This window comes from Saccoglossus kowalevskii, chromosome 11, assembly GCF_978046115.1.
Source record: "Saccoglossus kowalevskii chromosome 11, keSacKowa6.1, whole genome shotgun sequence".
NCBI classification, from domain to species: domain Eukaryota; kingdom Metazoa; phylum Hemichordata; class Enteropneusta; family Harrimaniidae; genus Saccoglossus; species Saccoglossus kowalevskii.
This window is the reverse complement of record NC_140651.1, coordinates 21904185-21917507: the sequence shown is the minus strand read 5'-3', so window position 1 is coordinate 21917507 and position 13323 is coordinate 21904185. Positions and strand designations below refer to the sequence as shown.

General features: G+C 33.3%; 1 protein-coding gene across 1 annotated transcript in view; it reads right to left on the bottom strand.

The window, feature by feature from the left end:
* The window catches only part of LOC100377430 (glycoprotein endo-alpha-1,2-mannosidase-like), a 30726-nt gene that overhangs the window by 5401 nt on the left and 12002 nt on the right, over nucleotides 1-13323 (bottom strand). The window contains exon 2 of the mRNA XM_002736971.3: nucleotides 4462-5505. Within this exon, the coding sequence (XP_002737017.1) occupies nucleotides 4462-5086 (625 nt within the window). The 5' untranslated portion in view covers nucleotides 5087-5505. The remainder of the gene's footprint in view (nucleotides 1-4461; nucleotides 5506-13323) is intronic.

Genomic DNA, 13323 nt, shown 5'->3' with positions numbered 1-13323 from the left:
AAAATTCTTTTGCATTCATCAAATTCCATGCAATGTCATGATGCCACTGCAATGCTAGTACCTTTGTTTTGTTTTTTATGTTCAATTCAATGCATAAAGCCAGATCTCACAGTAAATGGAAAATGGTATATTATGGCAGTCCACTGTTATTCAGAATAATTGCAAATCCAAGCGAATCAGTGAATATTTCATGCACACGTAAATATATTCAGTCCATCAAATATTTCACTTAACTTTCCTGAGACTCCAATGAAGCTCTAAGAAAGACTATACAACTTTAATATACCATAAAACAAGGTGTGTACGACACATTAATACTCATGTAAAATACTTTATTTTCACTTCAGTGAAAATAAATTCTAGCGAATATACATTTTTTTCTGTATTTTACATTCTACTTTTCAAAAATCAGTGAAAATAAATTCAATACAAAATACCCATTTAGTCTTTTCAGTGAAAACGAGGTGTGTACAACACATTAATACTACCGGTAATGTGAAATATTTTATTTTCATTTCAGTGGAAATAAAATTTAACGAATATACATTTTTTCCTATATTATACATTCAAAAATCAGGGAAAACAAATTCCATACAAAATACCTAAATATTATTTTCAGCGAAAATTAATTCTAGCTAAAATAAAGTATTTTACAGTATAGCAGGATGGATAAAATAGATTTATTTTCATTGGTTTGTAATAACTTATATCACGTACACCGTCAACAAGTGGTTTACTTCTCAAGAATGCCCCCCCCTCAGAGTTTAATGACCTACTTAAAGTATAAACACTAAAATTTAATACATAGGATGTCATCAAATATTGTGAGTTAATTCTGAGTTAATTTTAGAGTAATCAGCTGCAATGTGATGTCTCCCGCAGTGGAGGATGTCATCAAATATTGTGAGTTAATTCTGAGTTAATTTGAGAGTAATCAGCTGCAATGTGATGTCTCCCGCAGTGGAGGTTGTTTACTGATCACTTTGAAATGAAACAGCTGTAACAATCTAAAACAGAGAGCACGTAATATTTCTTATCTCTAAGAACTGTAACCAGTTGATATATGGACTGGTGATAAATACTTAAAGACACAACTCTGGCACCGTGGGCCACTATTGTTGATGTTGTAAGTGGGGCTTCTGCAAGTGTAAAATCAACAAATATGCTAACATCATTTATTTCTGAGATTATATAACAATAATTATGTAAGGAAAGAAAAGACTGGAATTCCAACTCCATAGGGCAGTTGTGTGTTTAAGCTTTCCACCACTAGTTCACTCTTTTCATCACAAATTTAGAAGAGTGGGACAAAAATAGCCAACTTTTTTTTAGTAAAAACTGAAATCAACTCAAATTAGTGTTCATTTCCAGAAATATTAAAGAATATAGGAAAAAAAGTACGGACAAATTTGGGTGAGAAAGTCTAGTGGTGAGATATGTTAAGTGATTCCTTATGTAACGATATAGTTATAGTCTGTAATGTGTGTACAGAGTACATTCAAATTCAGTTGATCGGAGGGACTGTTTCTTTTCAATCATCGCATAAAAGTCATACAAGGCCAATACATGCATAGACATATACACTGGGGTGAAATTCGTCAGATGTTGATGTCAAAATCTGATGTAATACAGGGACGGGTTTTTTAATGGTCAAACATTTTGTCTCCATCCTTACATAGTTTTGAGTACTAAAAAAAATTACAGTAAAATTGGTGCTTAACTACTGAGCTTTAAACCGTGTTTAATATAATTATTATAAGCAGAAATCGCGTAGGGAGTGTTGTCTGACTCATTGTGACACGAAACATAAAGTTTAGCAGCACTCACTGAGTGCATGGAGTGGAATATGAAAAAATAACAAAATAATTAAAACTCAAATCACAATTCAATATTATTTTTATCATCATGATGGTATATCAATTAAGTCAATATTGAATGATAAGTTCTTTATTTGATTCATTCATCTTGCATTTCTACATTTCTTATTATGTTTGATGACTGTGTAAAGTTTGAACATAATTCTTCCAGATGTGTTCGATATAAGGCTCCACAAAAGCATTCATTAAAACAAAATGGCCACCAGTTGGCCAATTTTAATATGATCTGCAAAACAAAAGGATGTGCATCAAGGTCACATATACTGTCCAATGTACATGTTATGAAGTACACATGTTATGAAGTAATTGGGGAATTGAAATCTATGAAAGCAGATCTGTTTTTTAAATTTAATGTTCTCTTACACATAAAAAGAGATAAACAATCATAATATTTTATTTAAGTGAAGCGCAGAACACCATGACTAACACCTCATTAGTTACTTTATTAGAAACTATCAACGACTTGAAAATAGTGAAAGCAGACAAATAAATCACGCACTACTCATGATCAGCTGCCAGTACAAACATAGGTGGTACTTCTGACAAGAATTGAGTACGTGACAGTTTATATTTACATGTACAATCCCTACATGCAATTTAAATTTTGCTTTCCAACTTTGCAGATATATGAAACATCACTCCTAGAACTAGCTACAAACATAAAATGTGTTAAAATTATGCTGTTTTGATAGTTAAAAAATAGTAAATATTAAAATGCTAGATATCCAGTCTTCATTTGCATGCTTATTTCATTTTGGGAGTACTTGAGTGCTAGTATCTGCATTATAATCTTCATCAGTTTCTATTGCTTACAAACCTACCAGTAGTTTAATTTAATAGAACCGCTTATATTCATATTCTGCATTTAATTTCTTCATCACACATCTATTGCTCAGAATTTAATGGTGTATGTATTGGTTGGTGAATAGTATCTCACAGATTCGGAAAGTGGAAATTTAACTATATACATCTAAAATGAATAATGTTTAAATGTCTTCAAACCACGGATTTTGATGAGCACAGTAGTGACCCGGATAATGCCTTAATACAAAGACCAAAGGTTGCGTTCATGCCTAACTAACATGAAAGAATTTGCTAGAGATGCAGGCCAACGTGTGATTTAATGAGGATGGAATCCAGTAGTTAACAATAACAATTACAATGTAAACTTCAATTACTGTCCGATTTTTATTGGCAGTGACATTTGGATAAATATTGATCAGTTAATAAAACATTATTATATACTTCCTCAAAAGCCATGAAATTGCAGTTGTCTTGGATTTTCCCACCTAAAATTGTTAGATATTTTCTTCACAATTAAATTTACCGTATCCACTCTATTAGTAATTACCATATTTAGTCTGTTAGTAGCAATTACATAAATGTGCCTATATGGTCAAAATAATTTAGTCTTATTTTAATAATCCAGCATATAAAGAATTGCCTTCCAAATAATGAAGTCGAAGAAAGAAACCATTTCTGCAACTACAGTTGTACATATACAGTTCAAGACCCAAAAAAAGCGTTCTTTATACATGTAACAGGACTGACTCATTAATAATTCTGGGTATACAGACCCACATTGCTATATATTTTACAGGACAGTCTAGGCATAACTTTATTTCCAAGCTGGCTTTGCAATTTCATTAAAACTTTTAATTTTGTAAGCTAGTATAATTGTCATCAATATTTTCAACTTATTCTTTGTAGTATTTACCTCGGTTACTAACATATTTAGGCAGATAAATCTCACAATTTGACCAAGTTTACTGCATGGTTACCTGGTTTTGGGTCTAAAACAAACAGCCAAGGGACATGCTGGGATGATTTTTACAATGACAACACAAGTGCAATGCATTGTGGGATATGTGTGTATAAGTAACAACAGTTATAGGGGAACACACAGCATGCACTGAGCACTATAACTGTGATGTTTTCCTGTTGAAAGAAAACTATCAACAAATATAACGATAATACTTTAATCAGTGCAAAGATTATACTTTAATCTTTTGAACCCCACCTTTCACAAAATAAGCTAGGACACATAATTTTTTCATAATTTTGGTCAAGACTTATTAGCAATGGAAAATTATGTCCATTTGGTTCAAAATTATCAAAAAAGTGATAAAAAATACAAAAAAAAACCTTTTCATCCCCAGTTCCCTCTTTTCATCACAAATTCACAAAATAGTCCTGTTTACAGAAAATTGAGACGAAAATAGCCAAATTTTGTAGGTAAAAACTTTAAATTGACTAAAATTTTGTCTGTTGGCTCCAAATTTAGCATTTATTCCCAGAAATAATGAAGAAATTAAGAAAAAAGTGCAGACAAATTTGGGCGAGAAAGTCTGGTGGTGAAAAAGTTAAGCTGAACATTTATACCTAGTTGAAGTAGAACAGGGTGAAGAGGAAAATAATTAGTTTGCTAGTATATACACCCCTAAAGGGATTGCCAGGAAAATTATTAAAATAAAATTCATGTTAATATTTATATGACACAAACGTTAGTTATATGCAATTAATGGGATTGACCTCAAGCAGAAAAAAATATATGACACGATTGTTAAAAAAATTTACAACTTACCGATTCCTGCTGATCGGATTTGTTGCATATGATTATCCATCACGTCAACGTCACTAGAACTGTAACACCCTAATTCTGGATAAAAATTAGATCCGATATCATCCGGAGGCTGGTGGCGACCAGTTGGCCACTTAGTTGCTATTTTTTTATCCCAATGTTCGATGTACCCGTGATTCCAATGGACGTACTTCCTGTTATACTCTGGATTTCCATACCAGGGATAGTAAAACACATGGATATTATAATTTGGTGGAGGGAAATTGTTTACGAAGTGATCAGCGTCTTTAACTAGCGATTCCACAGTTACAACTTTGGGTTTATTGTTATTATCATCAGCCAGTTTTTCTGCACTTCCCAGTTTTAGACCCGCAGCAACTTTGGGATTCAGCCCCGCAAACAGCTCCACAGATTTATCAAGAATGTCCGCTGGGCCTCCATTATCACCAGGTAGAAATTTCTGCTGCCCGACTTTTGAATCAAGCTCCTCTGAGTTTTCTGGATTTTTAATTGATCCCTGATCAAACTCGATTTGAGTAATGCTTATCATCATGTACAAACATCCAAATGCAAAACACACAAAGACGAGGTAGAAAAATAAATTTTGTTTTCGGCATAGTCGAGCCATTTTTGTTATATCTCAGCAGTTTTGATATGAAAAAGAAATTGCTAGAGTAGAGAAATCATGACAAAAGTTTTGCTGCTGCAACAACTGTCTTCATTTAATCTGACAATCACAGCATTGTAACTTGGACGATCCCTGTATATGAATAACGCATTCCAGTCCAGTTGATATATTCCGCAGGTTCGTGAACAACAACATGCGAAACACAGTAGGAGAAAATGTACGTCCAATAGCTACATGTAGGTGAAAGGATCCAGTAACAGCAACCCACAGGAATGTGTCCATGTACATGTAACACAGTTAAATAAATATCATAACTACACGTCTCTGCTTGGTAAACGGCTCAGATGGATCATTACGATTCGTCAGCAAATATATGAATGACTTTTTAATGTGGACACACTGTGGACCATATACCAGCACTGGAAGAAACCATAAATACAATGACACACATGTTTATGCATAAGCAGCATAAATCTCATAGGGGGGACTGACCTCATAATATGAACTACCAGCAAGGGTAATGTCAGCTCTTTTACAGAGCTATGATTGTAAGCACTAACGAGTGATACTCTTCATGAGTGGGAAGATTACCTACAGAGTATACTTGTCAATTATGGATTAGCTGCTTTTAATCTGTAATATGACAGTTTATCCCAAAATAATAATGTCATCAACAAGCAGCTAGGGATAATGATTACAGCCTTAGCAGCAGATCAAATGACGTTTTTTTAACGACGACAGATAATACAGTGGTGGAACACAGCAACGCCAAACTAAAATAAGAAATATTGTCATGCTTCTCATGATTAGGTTAATTACTAGCTACACGGATGATTGGTGTACTATGACTCTGCTCGTTAGGAACTTCCAAAATCTGTTCTACTTTCTGGCTTGTTGACCTCAGGTCATACAATATCCGCAAGCGCACAATTGATAAACACGCAAATGCTATCATTTCGGAAATCAAGAATTAGTGTCACTGTTTAGATGATTGGAGACAATTTGTAGCTAATCCCCCCCCCCCAAATATTGAAATCGCTGTTACTGTGACAAGGTCGCGTGAGTTGTGCTCTCCGCAGTGTTCCAAACCCAACACGCACCTGACAAAACGATGTAGTTTTTCACTTTCCCAGTGATTTTTTGTCAGTACCAATCAAATTGCAGGAACGTTAGATAGTGACAGCCATCAAAGAGTAACCTTGCGACTTTGTAGTATCGATCTTGCCAGCGAGACATACACTATTCTGTTAGGCGTTAGTGGGGTCTGATGCCATTTGGCTGGCGAGGGCGCCACTCACACCTACATGTCAGGCTAGAAAGAACTAAACTAAATGGATTGGAACTTTCTCGCTATGAACTTCATTTTCAAAAATGTTCGCCACCTTGGAGATGCCCGTTAATAGTTCCATATTTTGAACTCTCATTTACTAATATGGTAGGATGTTGATACCCTGTTCAGTACTGCAAAATTTCATCATGCTGTAACTATGGCGATAGGAAGACAGATGATAATTGATCAAATTCATAGAAAAAACAAAACTTAGTAAACGGATTCATACATGTGTATGCAAGTAGTTTTAGCAAAATGGTACTCTATTACAATAATAGATCTCTGAATAGGAAAAAAATAATAATCTTATACATACATACCCAGAAAACATTTACATCAGTTTTGACGTAGTGTTTATCATCAACTTAGTATCAGTTTGCAGTGAATAAATAGTCCTGATTCAATCGCATGCCAGTAAGAACATTTGTATTAAAGTAAGGCCATGTCCCAATAAGGCCACACAAAATAAATCCTGCGTTTCTAGTAACTCTACTTATCCATATTTTGGGTGAAGAGTGAAAACTTTTATGCAAATGAGGCAAAGATTATTCATTTATATGCTAATTAGCTATGGTCATCCACCAATGGTGTATTTTTTTTATACATGTAGTAGGTTATTATGAGAATACCGCAATGTATGCATTCGGTGAACACATCAACCGACGCATAGCGAAAGCCACTGTGTTACTGTACAGCCTGAGGGCAGTATTCTCACGATAACATTATTATTTTATCTTTTCCCTGTTTGTAGAATTAATTTAATACGAGATAACAGCCCAAATTGGCAATAAAGAATGTTACACGCTGTGCAAACGTTTGTGTTCTATTACCATCATGAGCTGATAGCACTTCTATGTCTGAAGGAACAACGGAAAGTGTTTGAATGTGATGTATACATGACGCATAATTCCATATACAGGAGACATTCAAATGTGACAGTAATTTTATAGGTACGGCGTAGCATGGATGAGTAAATTCTAATTGTTTTCAGTGTAAGATGTCTAATACTAAAGCTTACTTGTATAATAAAGGAAATATATCATTGAAACTTCAATTCATTCAAAATGTACACCTCAAATATCAAAGCAATTGGTGTTCAAGAATTCAAAATATCGTTTTTACAAAAAATTACAAAAATATTTGCCATTGATTACAATATCGTCATGAAATGAAAAAAATCTGTCAGAGGTCCACCCAAGGTACATACCAAGTATCAAAGCAATTGAGCTAGTAGTTTTCAAGAAGTCAAAAATGAAGATGACGACAAACAATCACCTATATGAACAGCTCCACTTTGATATCTACGATGTTAGTGGAGTTAAAAATAGGAGAAAATAAAATAAAAAAATACGTAAATTTATTTAACCAGTATTTTTTTCCCATGTTTCCAGAAACACCAGATTCATTTTGTTTGGCCTAAATTATTGAATCTCTATTTAATATTGGATTCCAATTTCTTTGAATAGCCATCCATTATTAAATAGAACCACACAGAACAAAGTTTAGTTTGTAACATAATTGCCATCCATTCATACACTGAAGAGCGAACACAAGCAAATTTAATTTAAGATTTAATTTGAGATTTCCGAAAAATGTGATTAGATTAAAATGCAATACACAATAACAAGTTGTTGAATAAAATTTTGTTTTACGTTTAATGCATACCAAACAGTGATCTGAATGATCGTTTTTATCTATACATTCCCATCTATACATTTATCTCTGCATTCCCATCCAAATGTCATGTTCATTTATAAATTTTTAAAAAGCATTGTAATTTTAGTTTGGGAATAAATGATAATGGGTTGCCATTTATTGCGAGATAACAAGGCATAGTGGATGGATGCAACTCTGTACTGCCTGAGAGCATACATTTTCTTTAAATGCGGCACTCTCTGGATTGTTATACATGGTTTCTCTGTTTGTAGTAATAATTTACCAACAGATAACAGCTAAAAATATCAAAGAAAGTCTGTAAAATCATTTTTTTTTGCTTGGAATTTATTTCCACTATTATTTATCTAACTCTAAAAACAATATGCAATTGCATTCATGTTAATACTGTAAATTTTTTTTTTTCGCTTGGAATTTAATTTTGCTATTTTCGCTAGAGGGAGGATTCAGTGAAAATAAAATCCAGCGACTATACCTTTTTTTCTATATTCTACATTCAACTCATCAAAAATCAGTGAAAATAAATTCCCTACATAACACCAAAAAAGCCTTTTCAGCGAAAATCAATTCCAGCCAAAATAAAGTATTTTTATTTTAATACAGTACATGATTTCTTCATCCACAAATGCGCAACAAGGACATTAAACAAATAAAATTTGCTAAAAGTTACTCCCTAAAAAAAGAGAAATTGAAATAACTTTACAAGGTCATATTATGGTAGTACAGGAGACATTTACTGACAAAATAATAAAGTGGCAACCAAGGTCATATGATTCCCCATATCATACATGTACCTATACTTTGGCAGCAATATTCAATTGAAAAGTGGTCACAAAGTAGGTATGTTAACATAATTTGTCTCCTGATTTAACTACAAGTCAGTCAAGCAGAACAGAAGAACAGACTAAAGAAAAAAATTAGGGCTGGACCATTTAAAATATTGAGGGAAGGAGAAATTTGGGGCGGACCATTTAAAATATTGAGGGAGGAGAAATTAGGAATGGATCATTTAAAATATTGAGGGGAGGAGAAATTAGGACTGGACCATTTAAGTATTGAGGGGAGGAGAAATTAGGGATGAATCATTTAAAATATTGAGGGGAGGAGAAATTAGGACTGGACCATTTATGTATTGAGGGGAGGAGAAATTAGGGATGGATCATTTAAAATATTGAGGGAGGAGAAATTAGGACTGGACCATTTAAATATTGAGGGAGGAGAAATTGGGGTGCATCATTTTTAATATTGAGGGGAGGAGAAATTAGGGATGGATCATTTAAAATATTGAGGGAGGAGAAATTAGGACTGGACCATTTAAATATTGAGGGAGGAGAAATTGGGGTGCATCATTTTTAATATTGAGGGGAGGAGAAATTAGGGATGGATCATTTAAAATATTGAGGGAGGAGAAATTGGGGTGCATCATTTTTAATATTGAGGGGAGGAGAAATTAGGGATGGATCATTTAAAATATTGAGGGAGGAGAAATTGGGGTGCATCATTTTTAATATTGAGGGGAGAAGAAATTGGGGTGCATCATTTTTAATATTGAGGGGAGAAGAAATTGGGGTGGATCATTTAAAATATTGAGGGTAGGAGAAATTAGGTGTGGCTCATTTAAAATATTGAGGGGAGGAAAAATTAAGGGTGGAAATATTGGAAGCTAAAAATTTAGCAACAATGAATTTTTATCATGGATGTGAGAATAAAAAGCAAATTTCCCCTACATGCCTTCTTCTAAGGCTAGCCGTGGATCTTTTTGTTGCCTGATACTCACATACCGACTAGATAGACTGATAAACGCAAGATGATACATCACGTACATATAATTAAGTGTGTCATGTCTTCCATCTGAATTAAGGCTCATTAGCGATGAACATTCACTGATGCAAGTTTTAAATAACCATTTTACAGTAATTTAATGTGAACGTGTCGCAATGTTGTTTCCTTATTTCTAGTCAAGTAGTGAAATGGTGATTTATTAAAACCTTAATTAATGAAGATACAGGTTGAGGTGGGAGATCAATTCACCCAAAAATTAGAATTTTCACTTTTTAAATCAATCATGATTCATAGCGAGAAAGTTTCAATAGTTCTGATCCATTTAGCTTAATACTTCTTTCTAGCCTGACATGTAGGTGTGAGGTGCGCCCTCACTGGCCGAAGGCATCAGACCCCCCTAATGTCTCGTCAGCAAGATCACTACTGCGAATTCACAAGGTTCATGCCTTCAGGCTTCCTGCAATGCGTTTCAATGAATATTCATTTTGTTGGTCATGGTAACACCGTCAATCAAAGCCATGTTTGCATTGTCAGCAAAAATCACAGACTCATTTCAACAAGATGATACACATTGGACGGAAATAAACTCTGCCGTGAATGATTACTCTTTAATGGCTGTCACTATCTAACATTCCTGCAATTTAATCGAAAAAAAATTATTGGGGGAAGTGAAAAACTACATCGTTCTGTCCTTGGGTTTGGAGCATCGCGGAAGGCGCAACTCATGCGACCTTGTCAGGCTATGGTTTACCTCCCATAAATAATGGTACGTCCCTTAACTTTACTGCAACTAAAAAAGTAATACAGTGCATACACATGGGACAACTAAGCATTACCTAGTTAACTAGGCTCTCACTGGGTTTGTTATAATGTTAAATAAACCTGACAATTGAAGAAATGAAGTAAGAAATTTCAATAATTTACCATATATTAAGGTAATTGTTCAATTTAAGGTGATGCGGAATTCAATCATTTAAAATGCAGATTCATGTATTACTTTCGTCCCCCAAAAATGTTCCTTGCATTGTTTTAAACTTAGCATTTCAGAATATTTTTTGACTTTGAGTCTGAGTGAACAAGTTCACAGTTGTCGTACCATGAAGTGTTTAATATGGGTCCCATGCTCCATGTAACGCATGTACATGTATATCATATTTTGGTAGACACGAAAGTTGAATTTTTCCTACAAGAAAAAACAATTTACAAGACTAATAAATTAATGGCATATGTACTTGTTTTAATTACTTTAGTCAAAATAAGTTCTATTATAATGATCAAGTATATAATAAATTCAGATTTGTGAGGGCTTCTTATGTGGGTTTTCTTCTAGTAGAAGAAATGCAGTATACGTTTTTGGCTTACATGCACCTATATTGGAAATGTCCAAATAACGAACAGAGCAAATATTTTTTTTTTTTTCGAAAATCTTTTCTTTTTTTGGGGGGGGGGGACTCTCAATTGAGTAAATACACAAGTGATACATGAAAAATAAAAGCTAAAAATAAAGCGAGTCATCAAAATACAAATTTTATTACTAATAATTTTAAGAGCTGAAAAGTATCCCTGTGGGTGACATTTTATATAGTAGAAGACCTCAGGGAAGAAATTCCCAAACCCACACATTAAAATAAGATTCTAGTTTGGGCTTAATTTTTCTCATTTTTTTAGTGTTTTTAATCATTTATTTTTATCATATCTATTCCTTTTACTTGAATTTATTATTTATTTGCTGGCTGTTTTTTTTTAAAAGTTTTGGTAATCCCAAAAGCTTATTCGGTATGTGGCGATAGTAAAAGTAATACAAAATACGATGTATGTAGTTATAATGAAAACAATAATAAAAATATATAGTAAAAATAAAATAAAATATAAAAAATTTAATGTTAATTTAATACATGCCATACAATACATCAGATTTTAATCAAATTGTTCTGAAACTTCAAAAATAGCTACAGTTGTTCAACGTTTTAATAGCCAAAATACTATAATATAAGTGACACCTGAACATTACACAGACTCTCACAAAATATTATTGCCACTCTGTGAAATATTTTGAAATCTACTTTAAAGTCTACAAAGTCCCATAAGACACACGAGTTTTTAATGTTCACATGTCTGCACAGAGACATGATCAACTGCACGTGTAGTCTATACTATACAGGATTTCGTTGATATTAGTTACTTCTCTTCGCTCCTTGTAGAGCATAAGGCGCCGACAAATCTATTACGTTGACATAGATTACATAATTTGGTCAAATTGATGATAAATTATTGAATAAAATTATATTATTTGTGTTAAAATTCTGTGAAAATTATTCAAACAATCATGATTTTAAAGTTGCACTTGGAGATTATCCCTAAATTTCTTTTTTACTTTAAGGCTATTATATGAAATGTTTGATGGTCGGAATTTGCAGGAAATGTGTTATGAAATTATTCTAACATTGGCCACCATTTCAGCTTCCCATTTCATGTGCGTTCAAATTTCATTTAATTAATCTTTTTACACCCATACGTTCTTGCCCAAATTTGTCAGCTCCGTTTTTTTATTTTTCAATATTTATGGGAATGACCCAAATTTTGGAGCAAAAGACAAAATTTGAGTCAACAAATTTGGCTATTTTTGTCCCAATCTTCTGAAGGAAACTGCAAACTATAACTGAGACTATTTTGTGAATTTATGATGAAAAGGGGAAACTGGAGTGAAAAGGTTATGTTATAATGTTCAAACAAGCATAGATTCGGATAGAGACACTTGCTTCTGTTCTGAATAACTATGATACATTTTACAATAATAATATAGTTGGAGAAAAAAATTGTTGACGCACAACTCTAATATAAACTAATCTGAGCCAATAATTATTGTTTTGAAGAAATTTTACCTTGCACTGATGAATTTATACTAACTTTATAACATGTCATGTATGTATGCACATACATGTAGTTATTACGCTACATTAACCGTAATCCATGCACTTTTACAATCACTTCACCACATACAGGTTAATTAAAATTTTGTTTACCTCCTATCCTACATCGACAGTCCTTTCTAAAAGCATCTGTGAAACATTAAACCAGATACTATGCCATGTATATTCAGATCTCAAAGTTCTAAAGGCAGTTTTCAATCAGCATTTACTAGGAAAGTACCTTTGCCTTTGTATTATTTTGTTTAAGTACAACAACTCTGACACTAACAGTACAAGTACATGTAGTTATAACGTCCAGGGCCCGTCCAGGACCTGTATTAGCATCCTCATAGCTGTCCTTTTAATAATCAGTTAAATGACAGAGGCCACCATGAATATACATGTCACTAATGCATTGTTTATTTACACAGAACCTCTACATGCATGGTATGGCAACAGACATGCCTGTAAAGCTCTATTTATTTTGCAAAATATACAAGCAAAAAAGACTTTTTCCAGTCCTAGCATAAAATGGAGGCACA